Source organism: Cydia splendana, chromosome 24 (assembly GCF_910591565.1).
Source record: "Cydia splendana chromosome 24, ilCydSple1.2, whole genome shotgun sequence".
NCBI lineage: Eukaryota > Metazoa > Arthropoda > Insecta > Lepidoptera > Tortricidae > Cydia > Cydia splendana.
Genome location: NC_085983.1, coordinates 9283866 through 9303447, shown reverse-complemented (window position 1 = coordinate 9303447; position 19582 = coordinate 9283866). Strand labels below are relative to the sequence as shown.

General features: G+C 41.7%; 1 protein-coding gene across 1 annotated transcript; it reads left to right on the top strand.

Moving 5' to 3' along the window:
• The first annotated feature begins 404 nt into the window (after nt 1–404).
• On the top strand, nt 405–18817 carry LOC134802501 (zinc finger protein 14-like). Its single transcript, XM_063775181.1, has 11 exons — nt 405–672; nt 762–896; nt 2055–2564; nt 3062–3238; nt 4064–4149; nt 4952–5062; nt 6953–7084; nt 9211–9282; nt 9735–9846; nt 17434–17541; nt 18562–18817. Exons 1-11 carry the CDS (start codon nt 529–531, stop codon nt 18766–18768), a joined length of 1794 nt encoding a protein of 597 aa, XP_063631251.1. The 5' UTR covers nt 405–528; the 3' UTR covers nt 18769–18817.
• The last annotated feature ends 765 nt before the right edge of the window (nt 18818–19582 follow it).

Genomic DNA, 19582 nt, shown 5'->3' with positions numbered 1-19582 from the left:
GGCAAGGCAACACGTCAAACGTGGTTCGCGGTAGGCCCTCAGACTTCTTATAAATAGCTTCGGCTACTCGCCAATAGAGGGCCTTAAAAAGATTACTACATTTGTAATCTATTTTTTAATTACGTGCGCTGGAAAGAGATGTGTACATATATTACGATACAAGTGCGAAAAGTAGGAAATTCGCAATGGGTGGCGATAAATTGAAACACGGTCGAAGATCGACATGAGTTGCGAATTACCTTTTCGCACGTGTATTGTACAACGTTTTACAGCTATCGGCCACTAGATGTCGTTGGTATGCCAAGTATGGCCAAGTTAAAGTTGTGCAAGCTACAAGTGTTAAAATATTTGCAAAAACCAAACGCTATGTTTGACATTTGCTGTCAAAACAATTATGTATATTTGTGCTTGTTATCGCAAAAATGTTAAGAAATCTTTGCATTTACAGGCTACATTACCTTAAATTGTGAATTTTATCACTAAAATTGTATTCAACTAGATCACAACTTATTAGTTCTAGAGACAAATATGGAGGATACACCAGAAATTGCTTTAAAAACACTGTGTTGCACATGCTTAAGTAACGACAGAAAGTTGTCCCAACTTTGCCGAATAAATGATGGAGTAAACAATCTATATTCGCTTTTATCATACGACTCGGAAGCTTACAGAGTAAAGTATCATTCAAAAGCCCAAAATAACTTTAGTTAATATACATAATCAGACGGCTTTTGTGATGGTAGGAACTGTTAATATTTCAGGAAGGATTCTACAAGGAAGCTGCAAGCCTATTCATTTGTTGGGAGTGTGCAGCGATCATGCAGAGGATAGCCAGCTTTAGACGGCAGGCTTGTGTGGCGCAGAAACAGCTGTCAGTTATAGCTGAGGGCCGGGATGTTAGTATAGTAATGATAGACTTTTACCATTTTTTCTATTAACTGTTAATTTTATTTGTAAAACTTTTTGCTACAAATTTTTTGTGTCCGACTGAAACCAGATTTTTTGGCAACAATAAAGGTTTGGTTTTGCTCCAGTTTCCGCTGAAAGCAAACCTTCCAAAAGCTGCCAAAACCAGAACCGAAACTTCAGCCGAATACTTAGATCCATTTAGATATTCGTTTTACTGGTTATGATCTTGGCTGTGATTAGGGAATTACATAACGTCAAGGTAAATGTCGCATAGGGGTATCTTATCTTATCTTATTGTTTTCGGGGCCCTTGCGGATACACTTCGACCCATAGGGATCTTTTGTGCAGTTACCCCCTAGAGAAGATCCATCAACTACTCAAGAACTTTTCCCACCATATCCATAGGCAGGGGCATAGGGGTAACTGTGACTGGTCTTTGGGCCTGTTTATACATTGTTGTTGTTGATTGTCCTAGGGCACCTCCCGGAGGTGCATAGGACCTCCACAAGATCCTTCCACGCCTTTCTGTCTTGACTCTTGAGCTTATACATTAATTAGTGTTTATTGCGAGTACATTTGCTCCTTGCTACTTGTGTTTAGTGTTAAGTGTAAGAATTTGCAATAAACACTAATTAATGTGTATATAGTCCTCCTCATCGTTTTCAATGACGGCGACCCTAAATAATAATCATGGACGTGTCTAGCGTGAGCCCTTATGTGGCTGGCCAGGCCGAGCTTGGTCTTAAATACTCTACTGCACGTGTGACAATAAAGTTGGCCAGCTGCGTTGAGCATGTAGGAGGGCTTAGGTCTCTCTTTCCATAACTGGCGTTTTGTGTCTAGGCTTGTGAGGCGGTTATCCTCAAACATTGTATATATGTGTCATACTGATAAATCAATGTGTAAACAGGCCCCAAAGTGAAGGCCACACTTACACATATTGACATTAAATAGGAAAAGCATTGTCGCTTCATACACTTTGCATGAAGCAAGTAAAGTGTCATTCTATGGAACTTGCTAACTATGTAAACAAAAGTCACTAGGAAATTTATCATCCTTTGACAATTTCAATATGGCGGTTTGTTTACATAGTTAGCAAGTTCCATAGAATGGCACTTTACCAATCAATATTTTATAACTTGCAGTTGAAATCCAAAAGTTGCCTCTCCCGTCTTCTCTGCTGCCACAAACATAACTATGACTTCACAATAATCTCTGACATACAAGAAACTGACAATTTCATAGACTGCGGCCCGGAAATCAAGACTGAAACTGACATGGATGACATACCATTGTCAGAACTACATGATAACTGTATGTCAGATAATGACTGCCATATTGAAGAAAATGATGTTAAAGAAAAGAAAATAATTGAAGAAAAAATTAAAGTTAAAACTAAAAGAAAGAAGTTAAACAAATCTCAGATGAATAAAGTTACAAATAAAAAACGCAAAAGGTTAAAAAAGGATGATTATTTCAATTATAAGGATTATTTTGTAACAACAGAAATGGGTGAAGAGAAAATGCTAGAGAGTAGGGTAAAAAGGAAAATGGAGGAAAGTTTTGTTGCTGCGGCGTTCAAATGTGAATCTTGTGTGGAGATATTTAAGAGTCAGATTAGCCTGGCCCGACACAATGAGGATCATCATGTGGAGGTAAGATAATTAGCTTAACTCAGATGGTTGTTGAGGTGCAGAGTTTTTCCTTTTAGTAATTGAGTTAAGGCTTCGTCACACAGGCGCGTTTTCCGGGCGGGGCGTGAGCGGGGCGCGCCGCTATTACATATAAAACGCTCACGGAAAACGCGCCTGTATGACGGAACCTTTAGCTAGTATAATATTAAAATATCTGGGAGACCGAGGTTTGCTCGGAAAACATATAAAAACTCAAAAATGCGCGTTTTCCCAGAGATAAGACCTAGCTAGGTCGATTTATCACCTCCAAAAACCCCCCATATAGCTAATTTCATCGAAATCGTTAGAGCCGTTAACAAGAATTGCTCGTTTAAAGGTATAAGATAAAATTTTCAAAATTTGCGAGGCATTTAAGAAACCCGCATACGGAGCGGCAGCTGACGTACACGAGGTCTTATCACACATCTTAACCACTTTACAAGTACATTCCTTATGTCACATACAACTTTCTTTCACAGAAACCTAATCATGTACAGTGCCTCATCTGCCTATCATACATAAAGAACGACAGCGGCACCGCCCACAAGTCGGAACACTGCTCGCATCACTCCTGCCTTCTCTGTGACCAGGTCTGCTACAGTATGCAGGAAATAAACAAGCATTTGAAGGTTCACAAGCATGTGAAAAGGAAAAAGGTATGTGTCATATTAATTACATTGTCATAAAATTTCTAAGTTTATTTTAAATTTCCTTCATAATTCCAAAGGTCGTCTAGTACAGTCACCTCCAATAATAATATATGAAAAGTAACATATATTATTATTGGAGGTGACATTTGAAGGTTCACAAGCATGTGAAAAGGAAAAAGGTATGTGTCATATTAGTTACATTGTCATAAAATTTCTAAGTTTATTTTAAATTTCCTTAATAATTCCAGAGGTCGTCTAGTACAGTCACCTCCAATAATAATATATGAAAAGTAACATATATTATTATTGGAGGTGACTGTACTAGACGACCTTTGGAATTATTAAGGAAATTTAAAATAAAGCGCTTTTTTAACGCGCGTTGAAATTATGGGGCCTAAAAATATGAGTCATGGCAAATATGGGACACGTTCTTATGGGTCTACAAATAAGATCGTGTCAGATATTTAAGCGGCCTTCGTTGTGTAACCTATTATTGCAGGTGACTGTACTCACAACACAAGCCTTATTGAGCTTACTGTGGGACTAGTTCGATCTGTGTAAAATTGTTATATAATATTACTAGCGACCCGCCCCGGCTTCGCACGGGTGGAACCTTAACAAATTATATACCTAAACCTTCCTCAATAATCACTCTATTGATAGGTAAAAACCGCATGAAAATCCGTTCAGTAGTTTTCGAGTTTATGGCGAACAAACATACAAACAGACAGACGCGGCGCGGGACTTTGTTTTATAAGGTGTAGTGATTTATTTCGACTTGTTTGGAATTGGTTATTTTCTTATCTGCAATAAGTGATTCGTATTTTACAGATCGAGAGACCTGGCAAAATAGGCAGTGGGGCGACGGGGCTGCCCGCTGATGTGTACCCCTGCCCAGAGTGCAGCAAGTATTTCCAGTAAGCTTTTATTGATAACAGCCGGCCTAGCCAAGGTGACAATCGCTATCGCTTCGACAACGAAACGCTTTGTATATCTCTATCACTATCACTCTTTCATATTAGTGCGACAGTGACAGTTGCGTTTCGATCGCTACGAAGCGTAAGCGATTGGCATGTTGGCTACCTGAACCTAAATCTTTCCCTGGCAAAATGTGTTGATATTGATATACCTACTTATATCCAGTGATCGGGGATTTGGTTGCCACTAGGGGTAAATAATGCTATTTTTCTTATGAAGTGTTTTTAGTAGGTATTTAATTGTATTTCAAAAATATTAAGATAGCGTTTTTGTGAAAAATTCAATCCATATTGCAGGCTTAACCAAACCCCCGATCACTTGCATCAATCCATAACCCGGGGTTAAGTGGTTATACTGTTAATCCAGTGTCAAATTGCACTGGTAACCATGGTAACTCCAGGTTTAACTGGTTAACCCCGGGTTAGTGGAATGGTGCAAGTGGTCCTAAATGTCTCAGACAAATAAATAAATAGGTACTATATGTGTTTTAACTCACAGAAGTTACAAGAATGGAACATTTTATATTAAACCCCCGACGAAAAAAAACGGTGCACGCGGTGTTACAAGTTTGACCGCTGTGTGTCTGACTATGGCACCGAAGCTCTTTGGACGCGATTTTTTATTTGAAAGCAGGTTTTCTAGCAGTGGTTCTGAGTTCTGAGACATGTTTTGTCGAAATCGCTTCATCCTTTTCAATGCGATGGAGGTTTTTGAAGTTTTTGAAAAAAATATGCATTTCAGGAATAAGAACCAGCGCTGGAAGCACGTGCAGCGCCACCACAGGGAGGGGTACACGTGCGCCACCTGCGGCAAGAGGTTCGCCTTCAAGAACAACCTCGCCAGGCACGAACAGTGAGTACATATCTAAACACCTTATATAAGAACCTGCGCTGGAAGCACGTGCGGCGCCACCACAGGGAGCGGTACACGTGCGCCACCTGCGGCAAGAGGTTCGCCTTCAAGAACAACCTCGCCAGGCACGAACAGTGAGTACATATCTAAACACCTTATATAAGAACCTGCGCTGGAAGCACGTGCGGCGCCACCACAGGGAGGGGTACACGTGCGCCACATGCGGCAAGAGGTTCGCCTTCAAGAACAACCTCGCCAGGCACGAACAGTGAGTACATATCTAAACACCTTATATAAGAACCAGCGCTGGAAGCACGTGCAGCGCCACCACAGGGAGGGGTACACGTGCGCCACCTGCGGCAAGAGGTTCGCCTTCAAGAACAACCTCGCCAGGCACGAACAGTGAGTACATATCTAAACACCTTATATAAGAACCAGCGCTGGAAGCACGTGCAGCGCCACCACAGGGAGGGGTACACGTGCGCCACCTGCGGCAAGAGGTTCGCCTTCAAGAACAACCTCGCCAGGCACGAACAGTGAGTACATATCTAAACACCTTATATAAGAACCAGCGCTGGAAGCACGTGCAGCGCCACCACAGGGAGGGGTACACGTGCGCCACCTGCGGCAAGAGGTTCGCCTTCAAGAACAACCTCGCCAGGCACGAACAGTGAGTACATATCTAAACACCTTATATAAGAACCAGCGCTGGAAGCACGTGCAGCGCCACCACAGGGAGGGGTACACGTGCGCCACCTGCGGCAAGAGGTTCGCCTTCAAGAACAACCTCGCCAGGCACGAACAGTGAGTACATATCTAAACACCTTATATAAGAACCTGCGCTGGAAGCACGTGCGGCGCCACCACAGGGATGGGTACACGTGCGCCACATGCGGCAAGAGGTTCGCCTTCAAGAACAACCTCGCCAGGCACGAACAGTGAGTACATATCTAAACACCTTATATATTTTCACCACACCAGCTCTGAACGGCTTACTTTGCTTTTCAAAAACTGATAGCAAAGTTGCATTTCATTCACATGTGAGGCAAATTTATCAAATGCAAAATATGAGTTGTTTTCTTATGTTTTCTGGTAGAATTGACTTTTAAATGATTTTGATGAATTTTGGATGATCAATATTTAATAACATTCATTTGGATTGATTTAGCTTGCTCGGGTATCAATATTAGCACGAGCGGTTAAACAACAACTTTGCCCCCTTGTAAAACAAATAACTACCTATTCACCATTTGAGAGCATTTCTCAAAAAGTTTGTACATTTCGATCACATCTTAGATTTCTATAAAAATTGGTATGCTGGTAAAGTACATGAAGCTGAACAAATTCCACTATATTTCCCAGAATCTCCCAGAAAGTTTCTATGAAACATTCCTGTTTTGTTACCAGATTTCCTTACACATTTGGTAACAAAAAAGGAATGTTTCTTAGAAACATTCTGGGACATTTCGGGAAATATGGTGGAATTTGTTCAGCTTCATGTACTTTACCAGCATACCAATTTTTATAGAAATCTAAGATGTGATCGAAATGTACAAACTTTTTGAGAAATGCTCTTGAACGCTTTACGTTATAAACAAAAAAACCGGCCAAGTGCTTTGCTGCTATGGAATTGATATGAAACACTAGCATGTGACGTCACGATCAAATTACCTACTCTTTATAGTTTTCTACGGTTTTTAAAATAGAAATTGTGTCTAAAAATAACTGCTGTCTCCGTTTCTCTATTAATCTTCTGGTGCTTTATTTCATGCATGGAGTAAAATAATTTCTTTTAAATACAGTCAAATACCCAATAGCAAGGTATTTTACCTACATTCAATATTGATATTAAATTTTTCAGAATGTGTATGTGATATATTTTGACCTCAGGGTCCACCGGGCGCCGCCTCCCCGCCAGCAGTGCCCCTCCTGCAACAAACTAGTCCGCGTCGACCTCCTCAAGATCCACGCGAGGATCCATCAGAAACGGGAGCAGTTCGAGTGCGTCGAATGTGCCAAGAGGTGGGTCCATTTTGCTCTATACTCTGTATCTTTAGGTATTTAAATAAAAGTAAACAAAATCTACCCTCAAATGGCTCGTTAAGCCAGTTGAGGGTAGATGAAAACATAACATGATTAAATAATGTACGTTAAAGTCAGGTCGTTCAGTGACTGATCCAGGCGGTTTTGTATTTGGTTGGTTAACCAATAAATGTTATAACTACCCGAAAATTTACAAATTGTTTGTTTACTTTTATTTAAATACTTAAAGATACAGAGTATAAGTGTCCGTCCACCCACAAACCCACAATAGGGATGATGACCCATGTTAAATTTTATAACAGAATCTAGTAAAATATCTATTTTCGAGCGATGGCGCCATAACCTTCAGCCTACTCTCGAGTAGATGGCGTTAATATTAATATTTAACAAGTTAACACATATCAGTGAAAGAATAATGATCAAAGTCAAATGGCGTTCTAACAGTTTTAATCGTCTGTCGAACGATGGCAGTAAATGTAATGTAGCTACATAATTTACTTTGACAATCCGTCTCTATGCACTCTATTCTCTTTGGTACTACCGATAAGTCAAGGCGCGGAGCTGTAGTGGCCACTGCCAGGCCACTGCCACAGAATAAATAATAGTACTAGGTACAGAAGACTCACTCTCTAACAAAACGCGTCTGTTACGATCAGGACAGATATGGCCGCTAGGTGGCGACAGCGCCACGCGCGGCTTATGGCAAACCCCAAAATTGGGGCGGAACGGATGTACTTATAGCTACCTGTAGCAAAGCGACGAAATCGCGGAGTGAGCCATGTGAGTGTGAGCTTGAATAAACTTTTGGCAAAAATTTCATTTTAGTACAATCTTATATAGTTGGCTGTACTTTTCTTTCCACAGGCAACTAGTACTCATCAAGACAATTCTAACAACCCCAAACACAATTCGTTTGCGTTGTTTTATCACGGAGTTCCCATGGCCACCTCCTGTCTCCATCAGATCAGCTTCATGTCATCATAATATTGCATTGTCATCCGATTTACATATGTATGCATAATTTCAGCTCAATCGGGAAGTGGGTCAAATAGGGTATTTTCCTACTAGTCAAATCAGTTACTTTTTTAGAACTGTCAAAACGATTTACCGCACCGCACCAAGGTCATTGTGGGATGCACCCATAAGTAAGAGGGAGAAAGAGATATCGCTTTCTCCCTCTTACTTATGGGTGCGTCCCACAATGACCTTGATGCGGTGCGATAGTGTGTTAGCTACTTAACAATAACATTTTTTTTTGTTTTTTTTTTTAAACATGCCCAGGCCAGGGCTTCCTGCCTGGGTACGTCTCAAAAATTGACTACAGTATTGATGTTAAATGTTAATAAAATAATAGCCTGATCTTGGATTTGGCTGTGCTGCAGCCAGTCTTATACAATCTGGAACAACACAACGCTACCGAGATGTACGATACTGTCAGCGCCATCTAGTGCTAAATGTTATTACTAGAAATAGGCAAAGATTTTTGCCAGCTTTCAGCGTGAGAAAAAAATGTTGGGTTCTTATTTATCAGTACTGCTTGTTGACAATAGATGTCGCGGCGAACAAAAAATCTAATGCTCAACAATTATCAGCTATTATTATAACCGAATTAACTGGAAGTCTATTTTCAACCCCTTCTGCTTATAATATTAGTTGTAAATTGTTTTAGTTGTACATTTTTGGTCAGTAGCAGTCTTGTGACAACTGGTGTAAAGTAGTGGTGATAATTCCATTACTTGACGCTAGATGTCGACAATGAAATAATTCGCGTTTCGGCAAGAAAACTGATGTATGGACAGGCGTGGCTCGCTCCGCGATTTCGTCGCTTTGCTACAGGTAGCTACAAGTACATCCGTTCCACACCAATTTTGGTGGCTAGCCATAAGCCGCGCGTGGCGCTGTCGCCACCAAGCGGCCATATCTGTCCTGATCGTAACAGACGCGTTTTGTTAGAGAGTGAGTCTTCTGTACCTAGTACTATTATTTATTCTGTGGTATGGAGTTACCACTCTTTCTTTACTTATAATTACTCTATGATTTTGACGTATATCCTCTATTGTTATAAATAAAAAATAATTTTACAATGGAATAATATAATTTTTCAGCTTCGTCAGCCGAGCGTCGTATGAGCATCACCTCAAGTACACACAAGCGCACGCGAATAAGGACATACTAAAGTTAGTCTCTCTCTTTCTCTCCGTAGGAATTGTGGTGTTTAATTTGTAGATATGACTAATAGTCTGTCAAGCTGTTTCCGTCAGTAGAAAAAAGCGGCAAAGTATTAAAATGTAGGCGCGAAGGTTTATCGTCCCATAAAAATCATAATTTCGCGCTTTTTACTACTGACAAAGTTGTTTGACAGACTATAGACAGTACCGTCTTTACCATAAGGGCATACGGGGCCCGCGCCCAGGGCCCCCATCCGCAGGGGGCCCCGAAGGACAGACAGTAACAGTATATTTGATTACCCATAATAAATAGAAGATCATAGTACAAAAATGTTAGTTTAATTAGCTTTCTTTACTTTCCAAAAGGGCCCCCAAATTCTTATGTGCCCTAGGGCCCCAGCATAGTTTAAGACGGCCCTGACTATAGAATATAGATGAACTGTTCTATACTATAATCGCAGGTACAAGTGCAGTGTGTGCGAGAAGGGGTACCGGTCCCGCGGGGAGCTGCGCGACCACGTCAACTACCAGCACATAGGGCAGACGCAGCACAAGTGTCCCGTCTGCGGCAAGGTACACAGGTTTACCACACATCACGATAGATGGCGCTGTACCGGTCCCGCGGGGAGCTGCGCGACCACGTCAACTACCAGCACATAGGGCAGACGCAGCACAAGTGTCCCGTCTGCAGCAAGGTACACAGGTTTACCACACATCACGATAGATGGCGCTGTACCGGTCCCGCGGGGAGCTGCGCGACCACGTCAACTACCAGCACATAGGGCAGACGCAGCACAAGTGTCCCGTCTGCGGCAAGGTACACAGGTTTACCACACATCACGATAGATGGCGCTGTACCGGTCCCGCGGGGAGCTGCGCGACCACGTCAACTACCAGCACATAGGGCAGACGCAGCACAAGTGTCCCGTCTGCGGCAAGGTACACAGGTTTACCACACATCACGATAGATGGCGCTGTACCGGTCCCGCGGGGAGCTGCGCGACCACGTCAACTACCAGCACATAGGGCAGACGCAGCACAAGTGTCCCGTCTGCGGCAAGGTACACAGGTTTACCACACATCACGATAGATGGCGCTGTACCGGTCCCGCGGGGAGCTGCGCGACCACGTCAACTACCAGCACATAGGGCAGACGCAGCACAAGTGTCCCGTCTGCGGCAAGGTACACAGGTTTACCACACATCACGATAGATGGCGCTGTACCGGTCCCGCGGGGAGCTGCGCGACCACGTCAACTACCAGCACATCCCAAGTAGCATGGAAGTGTCCGCAACATCAATATAGCAGCCAATTAAGAACTTAGAGTGATTTAAGGGACGTATAAGAGTGTCAGAAAAGATTTAAGCTGTATAAAAGGTACTTTACAGACATTATACAGCTCAAGCTGTATAAAATCATTATATAGGATTCTGCGGAAGCATGTGGTGCTTTATCAGAATATAAAAAATCTACTATAAAACTAAAAGTGTTGTGAGAGACTACAAGCTAATTCTATCGTAAAAGCTGTATACAGGCTGTATTGTAGTAACACTTGGCACTTTTAGCTGTACAAAAGTATCTGTCAACTCCATTTTAAAACATTAAGTGTTGTGAAACACTACAAGCTAATTTTATCGTAAAAGCTGTATACAGGCTGTATTGTAGTATCACTTGGCACTTGTAGCTATACAAATGTATCTGTCAACCCCGTTTTAAAGCTATTTCTTATGGCGTAATCTTACTCTCCTATAAGAATAGTAGTTGTATAACTTCTGTCTGTAAGGGTATTATAAAACCAAATGAATAAAATGGCAGCTATAGTACAGCTTTTTTCTGTATTACTGATAGAGTCGCTTATAACAATCTTTTGGCGTAATTTTACACTCGTATAAGTATAGTAGTGTAATGATTTCTGAAAATAAGTGTATTATAAAACTAAAGGAATATATGACAGTTACAGTCTTCTTCTTCCTCGCGTTATCCCGGCATTTCGCCACGGCTCATGAGAGCCTGGGGTCCGCTTGACAACTAATCCCATGATTTGACGTAGGCACTAGTTTTAGTTTTTTAGTTTTTATGAATGTTTTTAATGAATGACAGTTACAGTACAGGTTTTTTATTTGTTATACGGATCTCTAAAGAGAATTATGACTTATGTACGGAGAACCGAAATACAGCCAAACGAATACAAATATTCTATTATAAAGCTGTTTTAATTACAAAAGCTGTAAAAGACACTCCATTTATTACACAGCACAGCTACTAAGATTATAATGATCTCCAACTATCCTGTAGGCTGTATAAAAATTGTCGCCATTTTACAATAAAAATAAAAACGTACTTGTAAATATAATTAAAGAAATACTTGCAAATATTTAGCAGACTAACGCCGTGTTATGATTACCAGCTAAAATAAATTGTTTAGCCTTAGAATTAATATTTATAAATATTTTTGAGACTCTAACCTTAAGAACAAACAGTAACTTTACCGATTTTTGATATTTTCCTTATGGTTTCTCTTTGTTATTTTGCAGGCGCGTAAATATTTTGCCAGAAAAGATACACAGGTTCACAATAAATAATAATCCGCACTTACCAATAATGTAAAATTCCATTCAAGTCCTGTATAATATTTACTTTTACTTTTACCATCCACTATAACACTTTATTGTCGCCATTACTATATTACGAATGAACGAGATTAAGACATTTTAGTTTATTAAATGATTATTATTCTCTTGTAATTCTTTCTTATAACTCATTTAAAACTTATATTCTTATATCGTACTTATAAGAGATTATCTGTAGTGTTAAGGTTTCCTGTTACACCGAAATATAGCTGTAATGCAGCTATTATGCAGCTTATGTATTGCTTATACAGCTACTCTACAGCTCTAATAACGCCAAAGGCTGTATAATTTGGGCCCTTTTTTTACTTATAAGGGCTGTATAAGCGCTTATACAGCCTTTGTACAGCCTAACTGTACAGCTTATAGTATACAAATAAACTTTAATACAGCTTATATACAGCTTGCAATGCTACTTGGGATAGGGCAGACGCAGCACAAGTGTCCCGTCTGCGGCAAGGTACACAGGTTTACCACATATCGCTATAGATGGCGCTGTACCGGTCCCGCGGGGAGCTGCGCGACCACGTCAACTACCAGCACATAGGGCAGACGCAGCACAAGTGTCCCGTCTGCGGCAAGGTACACAGGTTTACCACACATCACGATAGATGGCGCTGTACCGGTCCCGCGGGGAGCTGCGCGACCACGTCAACTACCAGCACATAGGGCAGACGCAGCACAAGTGTCCCGTCTGCGGCAAGGTACACAGGTTTACCACACATCACGATAGATGGCGCTGTACCGGTCCCGCGGGGAGCTGCGCGACCACGTCAACTACCAGCACATAGGGCAGACGCAGCACAAGTGTCCCGTCTGCGGCAAGGTACACAGGTTTACCACACATCACGATAGATGGCGCTGTACCGGTCCCGCGGGGAGCTGCGCGACCACGTCAACTACCAGCACATCCCAAGTAGCATGGAAGTGTCGGCAACATCAATATAGCAGCCAATTAAGAACTTAGAGTGATTTAAGGGACGTATAAGAGTGTCAGAAAAGATTTAAGCTGTATAAAAGGTACTTTACAGACATTATACAGCTCAAGCTGTATAAAATCATTATATAGGATTCTGCGGAAGCATGTGGTGCTTTATCAGAATATAAAAAATCTACTATAAAACTAAAAGTGTTGTGAGAGACTACAAGCTAATTCTATCGTAAAAGCTGTATACAGGCTGTATTGTAGTAACACTTGGCACTTTTAGCTGTACAAAAGTATCTGTCAACTCCATTTTAAAACATTAAGTGTTGTGAAACACTACAAGCTAATTTTATCGTAAAAGCTGTATACAGGCTGTATTGTAGTATCACTTGGCACTTGTAGCTATACAAATGTATCTGTCAACCCCGTTTTAAAGCTATTTCTTATGGCGTAATCTTACTCTCCTATAAGAATAGTAGTTGTATAACTTCTGTCTGTAAGGGTATTATAAAACCAAATGAATAAAATGGCAGCTATAGTACAGCTTTTTTCTGTATTACTGATAGAGTCGCTTATAACAATCTTTTGGCGTAATTTTACACTCGTATAAGTATAGTAGTGTAATGATTTCTGAAAATAAGTGTATTATAAAACTAAAGGAATATATGACAGTTACAGTCTTCTTCTTCCTCGCGTTATCCCGGCATTTCGCCACGGCTCATGAGAGCCTGGGGTCCGCTTGACAACTAATCCCATGATTTGACGTAGGCACTAGTTTTAGTTTTTTAGTTTTTATGAATGTTTTTAATGAATGACAGTTACAGTACAGGTTTTTTATTTGTTATACGGATCTCTAAAGAGAATTATGACTTATGTACGGAGAACCGAAATACAGCCAAACGAATACAAATATTCTATTATAAAGCTGTTTTAATTACAAAAGCTGTAAAAGACACTCCATTTATTACACAGCACAGCTACTAAGATTATAATGATCTCCAACTATCCTGTAGGCTGTATAAAAATTGTCGCCATTTTACAATAAAAATAAAAACGTACTTGTAAATATAATTAAAGAAATACTTGCAAATATTTAGCAGACTAACGCCGTGTTATGATTACCAGCTAAAATAAATTGTTTAGCCTTAGAATTAATATTTATAAATATTTTTGAGACTCTAACCTTAAGAACAAACAGTAACTTTACCGATTTTTGATATTTTCCTTATGGTTTCTCTTTGTTATTTTGCAGGCGCGTAAATATTTTGCCAGAAAAGATACACAGGTTCACAATAAATAATAATCCGCACTTACCAATAATGTAAAATTCCATTCAAGTCCTGTATAATATTTACTTTTACTTTTACCATCCACTATAACACTTTATTGTCGCCATTACTATATTACGAATGAACGAGATTAAGACATTTTAGTTTATTAAATGATTATTATTCTCTTGTAATTCTTTCTTATAACTCATTTAAAACTTATATTCTTATATCGTACTTATAAGAGATTATCTGTAGTGTTAAGGTTTCCTGTTACACCGAAATATAGCTGTAATGCAGCTATTATGCAGCTTATGTATTGCTTATACAGCTACTCTACAGCTCTAATAACGCCAAAGGCTGTATAATTTGGGCCCTTTTTTTACTTATAAGGGCTGTATAAGCGCTTATACAGCCTTTGTACAGCCTAACTGTACAGCTTATAGTATACAAATAAACTTTAATACAGCTTATATACAGCTTGCAATGCTACTTGGGATAGGGCAGACGCAGCACAAGTGTCCCGTCTGCGGCAAGGTACACAGGTTTACCACATATCGCTATAGATGGCGCTGTACCGGTCCCGCGGGGAGCTGCGCGACCACGTCAACTACCAGCACATAGGGCAGACGCAGCACAAGTGTCCCGTCTGCGGCAAGGTACACAGGTTTACCACATATCGCTATAGATGGCGCTGTACCGGTCCCGCGGGGAGCTGCGTGACCACGTCAACTACCAGCACATAGGGCAGACGCAGCACAAGTGTCCCGTCTGCAGCAAGGTACACAGGTTTACCACATATCGCGATAGATGGCGCTGTACCGGTCCCGCGGGGAGCTGCGCGACCACGTCAACTACCAGCACATAGGGCAGACGCAGCACAAGTGTCCCGTCTGCAGCAAGGTACACAGGTTTACCACATATCACGATAGATGGCGCTGGAGGATGGATACATCGCGCTAACGAAACTACCAGCACATAGGGCAGACGCAGCACAAGTGTCCCGTCTGCAGCAAGGTACACAGGTTTACCACATATCACGATAGATGGCGCTGGAGGATGGATACATCGCGCTAACGAAACTACCAGCACATAGGGCAGACGCAGCACAAGTGTCCCGTCTGCAGCAAGGTACACAGGTTTACCACATATCACGATAGATGGCGCTGGAGGATGGATACATCGCGCTAACGAAACTACCAGCACATAGGGCAGACGCAGCACAAGTGTCCCGTCTGCAGCAAGGTACACAGGTTTACCACATATCACGATAGATGGCGCTGGAGGATGGATACATCGCGCTAACGAAACTACCAGCACATAGGGCAGACGCAGCACAAGTGTCCCGTCTGCAGCAAGGTACACAGGTTTACCACATATCACGATAGATGGCGCTGGAGGATGGATACATCGCGCTAACGAAACTACCAGCACATAGGGCAGACGCAGCACAAGTGTCGCGTCTGCGGCAAGGTATAGATGGAGTGTGTAATAGGGTATTATACTGTATTTAAAATAAATTATTTTACACCATGCATGAAATAAAGCACCAGATAATTATTAGAAAAACGCAGATAGGAGTTATTTTTAAACACAAGTTCTATTTTTTTTTTTTTTTTTTTATTGGAAAAAGGTAAACATTTGACCACAATCTCACCTGATGGTAAGTGCCGATGCAGTCTAGGATGGAACATGCTTACCTAAAAGATGTCTATTCACTCTCGACCGTGACGTGACGTCACGATGTAATGTTTCATATAAATAGGGAATATTACTGCAATGTTCTGCCGCCAGAGTGCAGCACTCAACATAGAGTAAAAGCATAGAGTAACTTATACATACTAGGCCTTAAACAGTTTTTTGACAAGTTTTCACTATGACATTGATGCATCAAGGCGGTTTGTTTACAGGTGGCCTACCGCGAAACCCGAAAATCGAAATTTCGTTATCTGCCTCTCTATCGATCGAATAAGCAAGAGTGATAGAGAGGCAGAAACCGAATTTTCGATTTTCGTGTTTTAGCGGTAGGGTCCGTGAGTATGCGAGTGACGCCCTCTACGCAGAGTTTTGCGTAATATTCCCTATTCCATATTAGCAAATCGTTTTGACAGTTCTAAAAAACTAACTGATTTGACTATTAGGAAAATACCCTATTGTTTTCCATCGTATTTTCTCGGAAACGTTCGTTTTTGTCATGCTACTTCAGTCAACCTCAGTACTTTTCGTACCGACATTGACTGAAATTGCAAGACACGTTCCTCCGTTTCCGTGAAAATACGATGGAAATAATTGTTCTCTATCTATATCATATCCGAGACGACATGAGCGAAAATCGATTTCTAGAAGGCTTTGCGTTCGCTGGCCGGGGTACAGTCACCCGTTGACCACAAACGCTATAAAGCAGCGGTCGGCAACCTTTTAGCAGCCAAGGGCCACATAGTAACGACGTTGACGCGGGCCGCACTTTGTTACTATTTATGACTTTATCAGACATTGTCGTTTGTCCATATTACATATAAAATAATAATAGAGGTTCGCGGATGTAAAGTAACGGGTACAAACGTCGGCATGTAGTATACATTCAATATACGTGATATAATCCGTTTTTATAGTTATCGCGGTAAAAAATAGGATACAAAAAAAAACATTGTCATAGAAAAGTGCCACTTTGATCCCTCCTAGCAGGGAAGAAAAAGCCCCTTTTTCGAATAGGTGATGTGAAATAGTTATTTACGCTACAAGTGCGGAAAAGAGGAAATTCGAAACGAGTGGCGATAAATTAAAACACGACCGAAGGGAGTGTTTTAAATCGACACGAGTTGTCGTACGTTTTACTATACATATGGCCCTTTAAACTTTTGACATACGCACGAAAAGTGCTATTTTACGCACTAGTGCGGGAAAATAGGACCATATGTACTGTAAAAATGTTTTTCACATCACCTATTCGAAAAAGGGCTTTTTCTTCCCCGCTAGGAGGGATCAAAGTGGCACTTTTCTTCCCTGCTAGGAGGGATCAAAGTTGTACTTTTCTGTTCTAGGACACGATTTTTTCTTTCTTGCATACAATTTTTTTTTGGTCAAATAATACATATTTTGGAACATAACAATTTCGTCATAGTTGATGTAAAAAGCAGTATGTCACACGGTATCAAAATTATTTCGTCTTGGGCGTTAACACTTGAATCCCTCATTACGCTCAGGATTCTACTTTAGGACCCCTCACTACGTTCGGGATTCTATTGTAGGATCCATCGCTTCATTTAGGATTCAATGTACGCCCTTGACGGAAATATATCATTTTGATCCCTTGTAACACAAACTACTATTGTTTGTGCAGGCGCTGGCAACGCGCAGGTGCATCACGCGGCACGTGCGGCGCGCGCACCACGGCCTCAAGGAGGGGCCGCGCGACAAGGTGTGCCAGCAGTGCGGGAAGGCCTTCAGGGTGAACAACTAGCTACATTATTAATATTAGGCTATACAGGGTGGCCATAAAATAAGTGCATTCCTGTTGCCAGACACCTTTTAATATGGGACCAACCCAGGGCCGTCTTAAACTATGGTGGGGCCCTTGGGCACATAAGAATTTGGGGCCCTTTTGGAAAGTGTAGAAAGCGAATTTAACTAACATTTTTCTACTATGATCTTCTATTTATTATGGGTAATTAAATTTACAGTAATTGTCTGTCCATCGGGACCTCCTGAGGATGGGGGCCCTGGGCACGGGCCCCGTGTGCCCTTATGGTAAAGACGGTACTGGATCATCACCGAAACCGCAAAAAAAAAGTTTCATACATTTTGGCTGGTCCACTTTCTATGGGAGGGTATTTGTTTTTTTGCGATTTCGGGGTTGGTCCCATAGTAAAAGTGGCTCAGTACAATCCCAAAACATCCCTGGCAACGGGAAAGCACTTATTTTTTGGCCACCGTGTACGTATACTATGGACTAATACAAAATAGATATTATGAAACGTATAAGAAACCCAATCTATTTCGTCAACCGCGGGGCAGGGCCGTAGAGGCAGTGGGGAGATACTCCTCCTTTCGGGCATTCTCGGCTCCGTTCGACTCCGCATTGCTCCGAGCAATTATTAGGGTTCACACAACGTCCCTTTGCGTACACGACCACAGATAAGATAATTACTTGAATTTTTTGGCCGTGTGTTATCCAACCTCGTCACTGGCGGCATCATCAAGCCCTGATGGAGCCATAATACACAAAAATTGATTGCCTGACTTGAATTTTGACAACCCTAAATAGCCGAAAGGGATAGTGCCATATATTAGTAAGGCACAGCATGATTCGTCCCTGAATCGCTGTCAAACCTCGGTTTTGTAGAAAGTGTCCTTTCTGTACGGTAGTACTATTATTTTATTCTGTGATATAGCGAAGAAGCTTATATAAAAAAAGAATAATCCTCCATTGTTTTACCGGATCCAGTACTTATCTAAATTATTATTTCAGGATAAAAAAGGTCTCCGCGAGCACGAGTTCATCCACACTGGCGAGCGGCCGCTGTCGTGCGAGCTGTGTGGATGCACCTTTAGGCAGAGCGCCTCTCTCTACACACACAAGAAGAGAGTGCACAAGATATGCCCTCCCAGGAGGACTGTCAACGTGGTTGCACCTAATGCCAGTGGAAATACGGTTGAAAATGCAACAACTGAGTAGAAATATCATTGTTGTACAGCACACACAGGCAGCGGCCGCTGTCGTGTGAGCTGTGTGGATGCACCTTTAGACAGAGCGCCTCTATCTACACGCACAAGATATGCCCTCCCAGGAGGAATGTCAACGTGGTTGCACCTAATGCTACTGGGAATACGGTCGAAAATGCAACAACTGAGTAGAAATATCATTGTTGTACACCACACACAGGCAGCGGCCGCTGTCGTGCGAGCTGTGTGGATGCACCTTTAGGCAGAGCGCCTCTCTCTACACACACAGGAAGAGAGTGCACAAGATATGTCCTCCCAGGAGGACTGTCAACGTGGATGCACCTAATGCTACTGGGAATACGGTCGAAAATGCAACAACTGAGTAGAAATATCATTGTTGTACACCACACACAGGCAGCGGCCGCTGTCGTGCGAGCTGTGTGGATGCACCTTTAGGCAGAGCGCCTCTCTCTACACACACAGGAAGAGAGTGCACAAGATATGTCCTCCCAGGAGGACTGTCAACGTGGATGCACCTAATGCTACTGGGAATACGGTCGAAAATGCAACAACTGAGTAGAAATATCATTGTTGTACACCACACACAGGCAGCGGCCGCTGTCGTGCGAGCTGTGTGGATGCACCTTTAGGCAGAGCGCCTCTCTCTACACACACAGGAAGAGAGTGCACAAGATATGTCCTCCCAGGAGGACTGTCAACGTGGATGCACCTAATGCTACTGGGAATACGGTTGAAAATGCGACAACTGAGTAGGAAAAATCCTCTTTGTACGGTATATATGATGTATAACGTTATTTAATTCAACC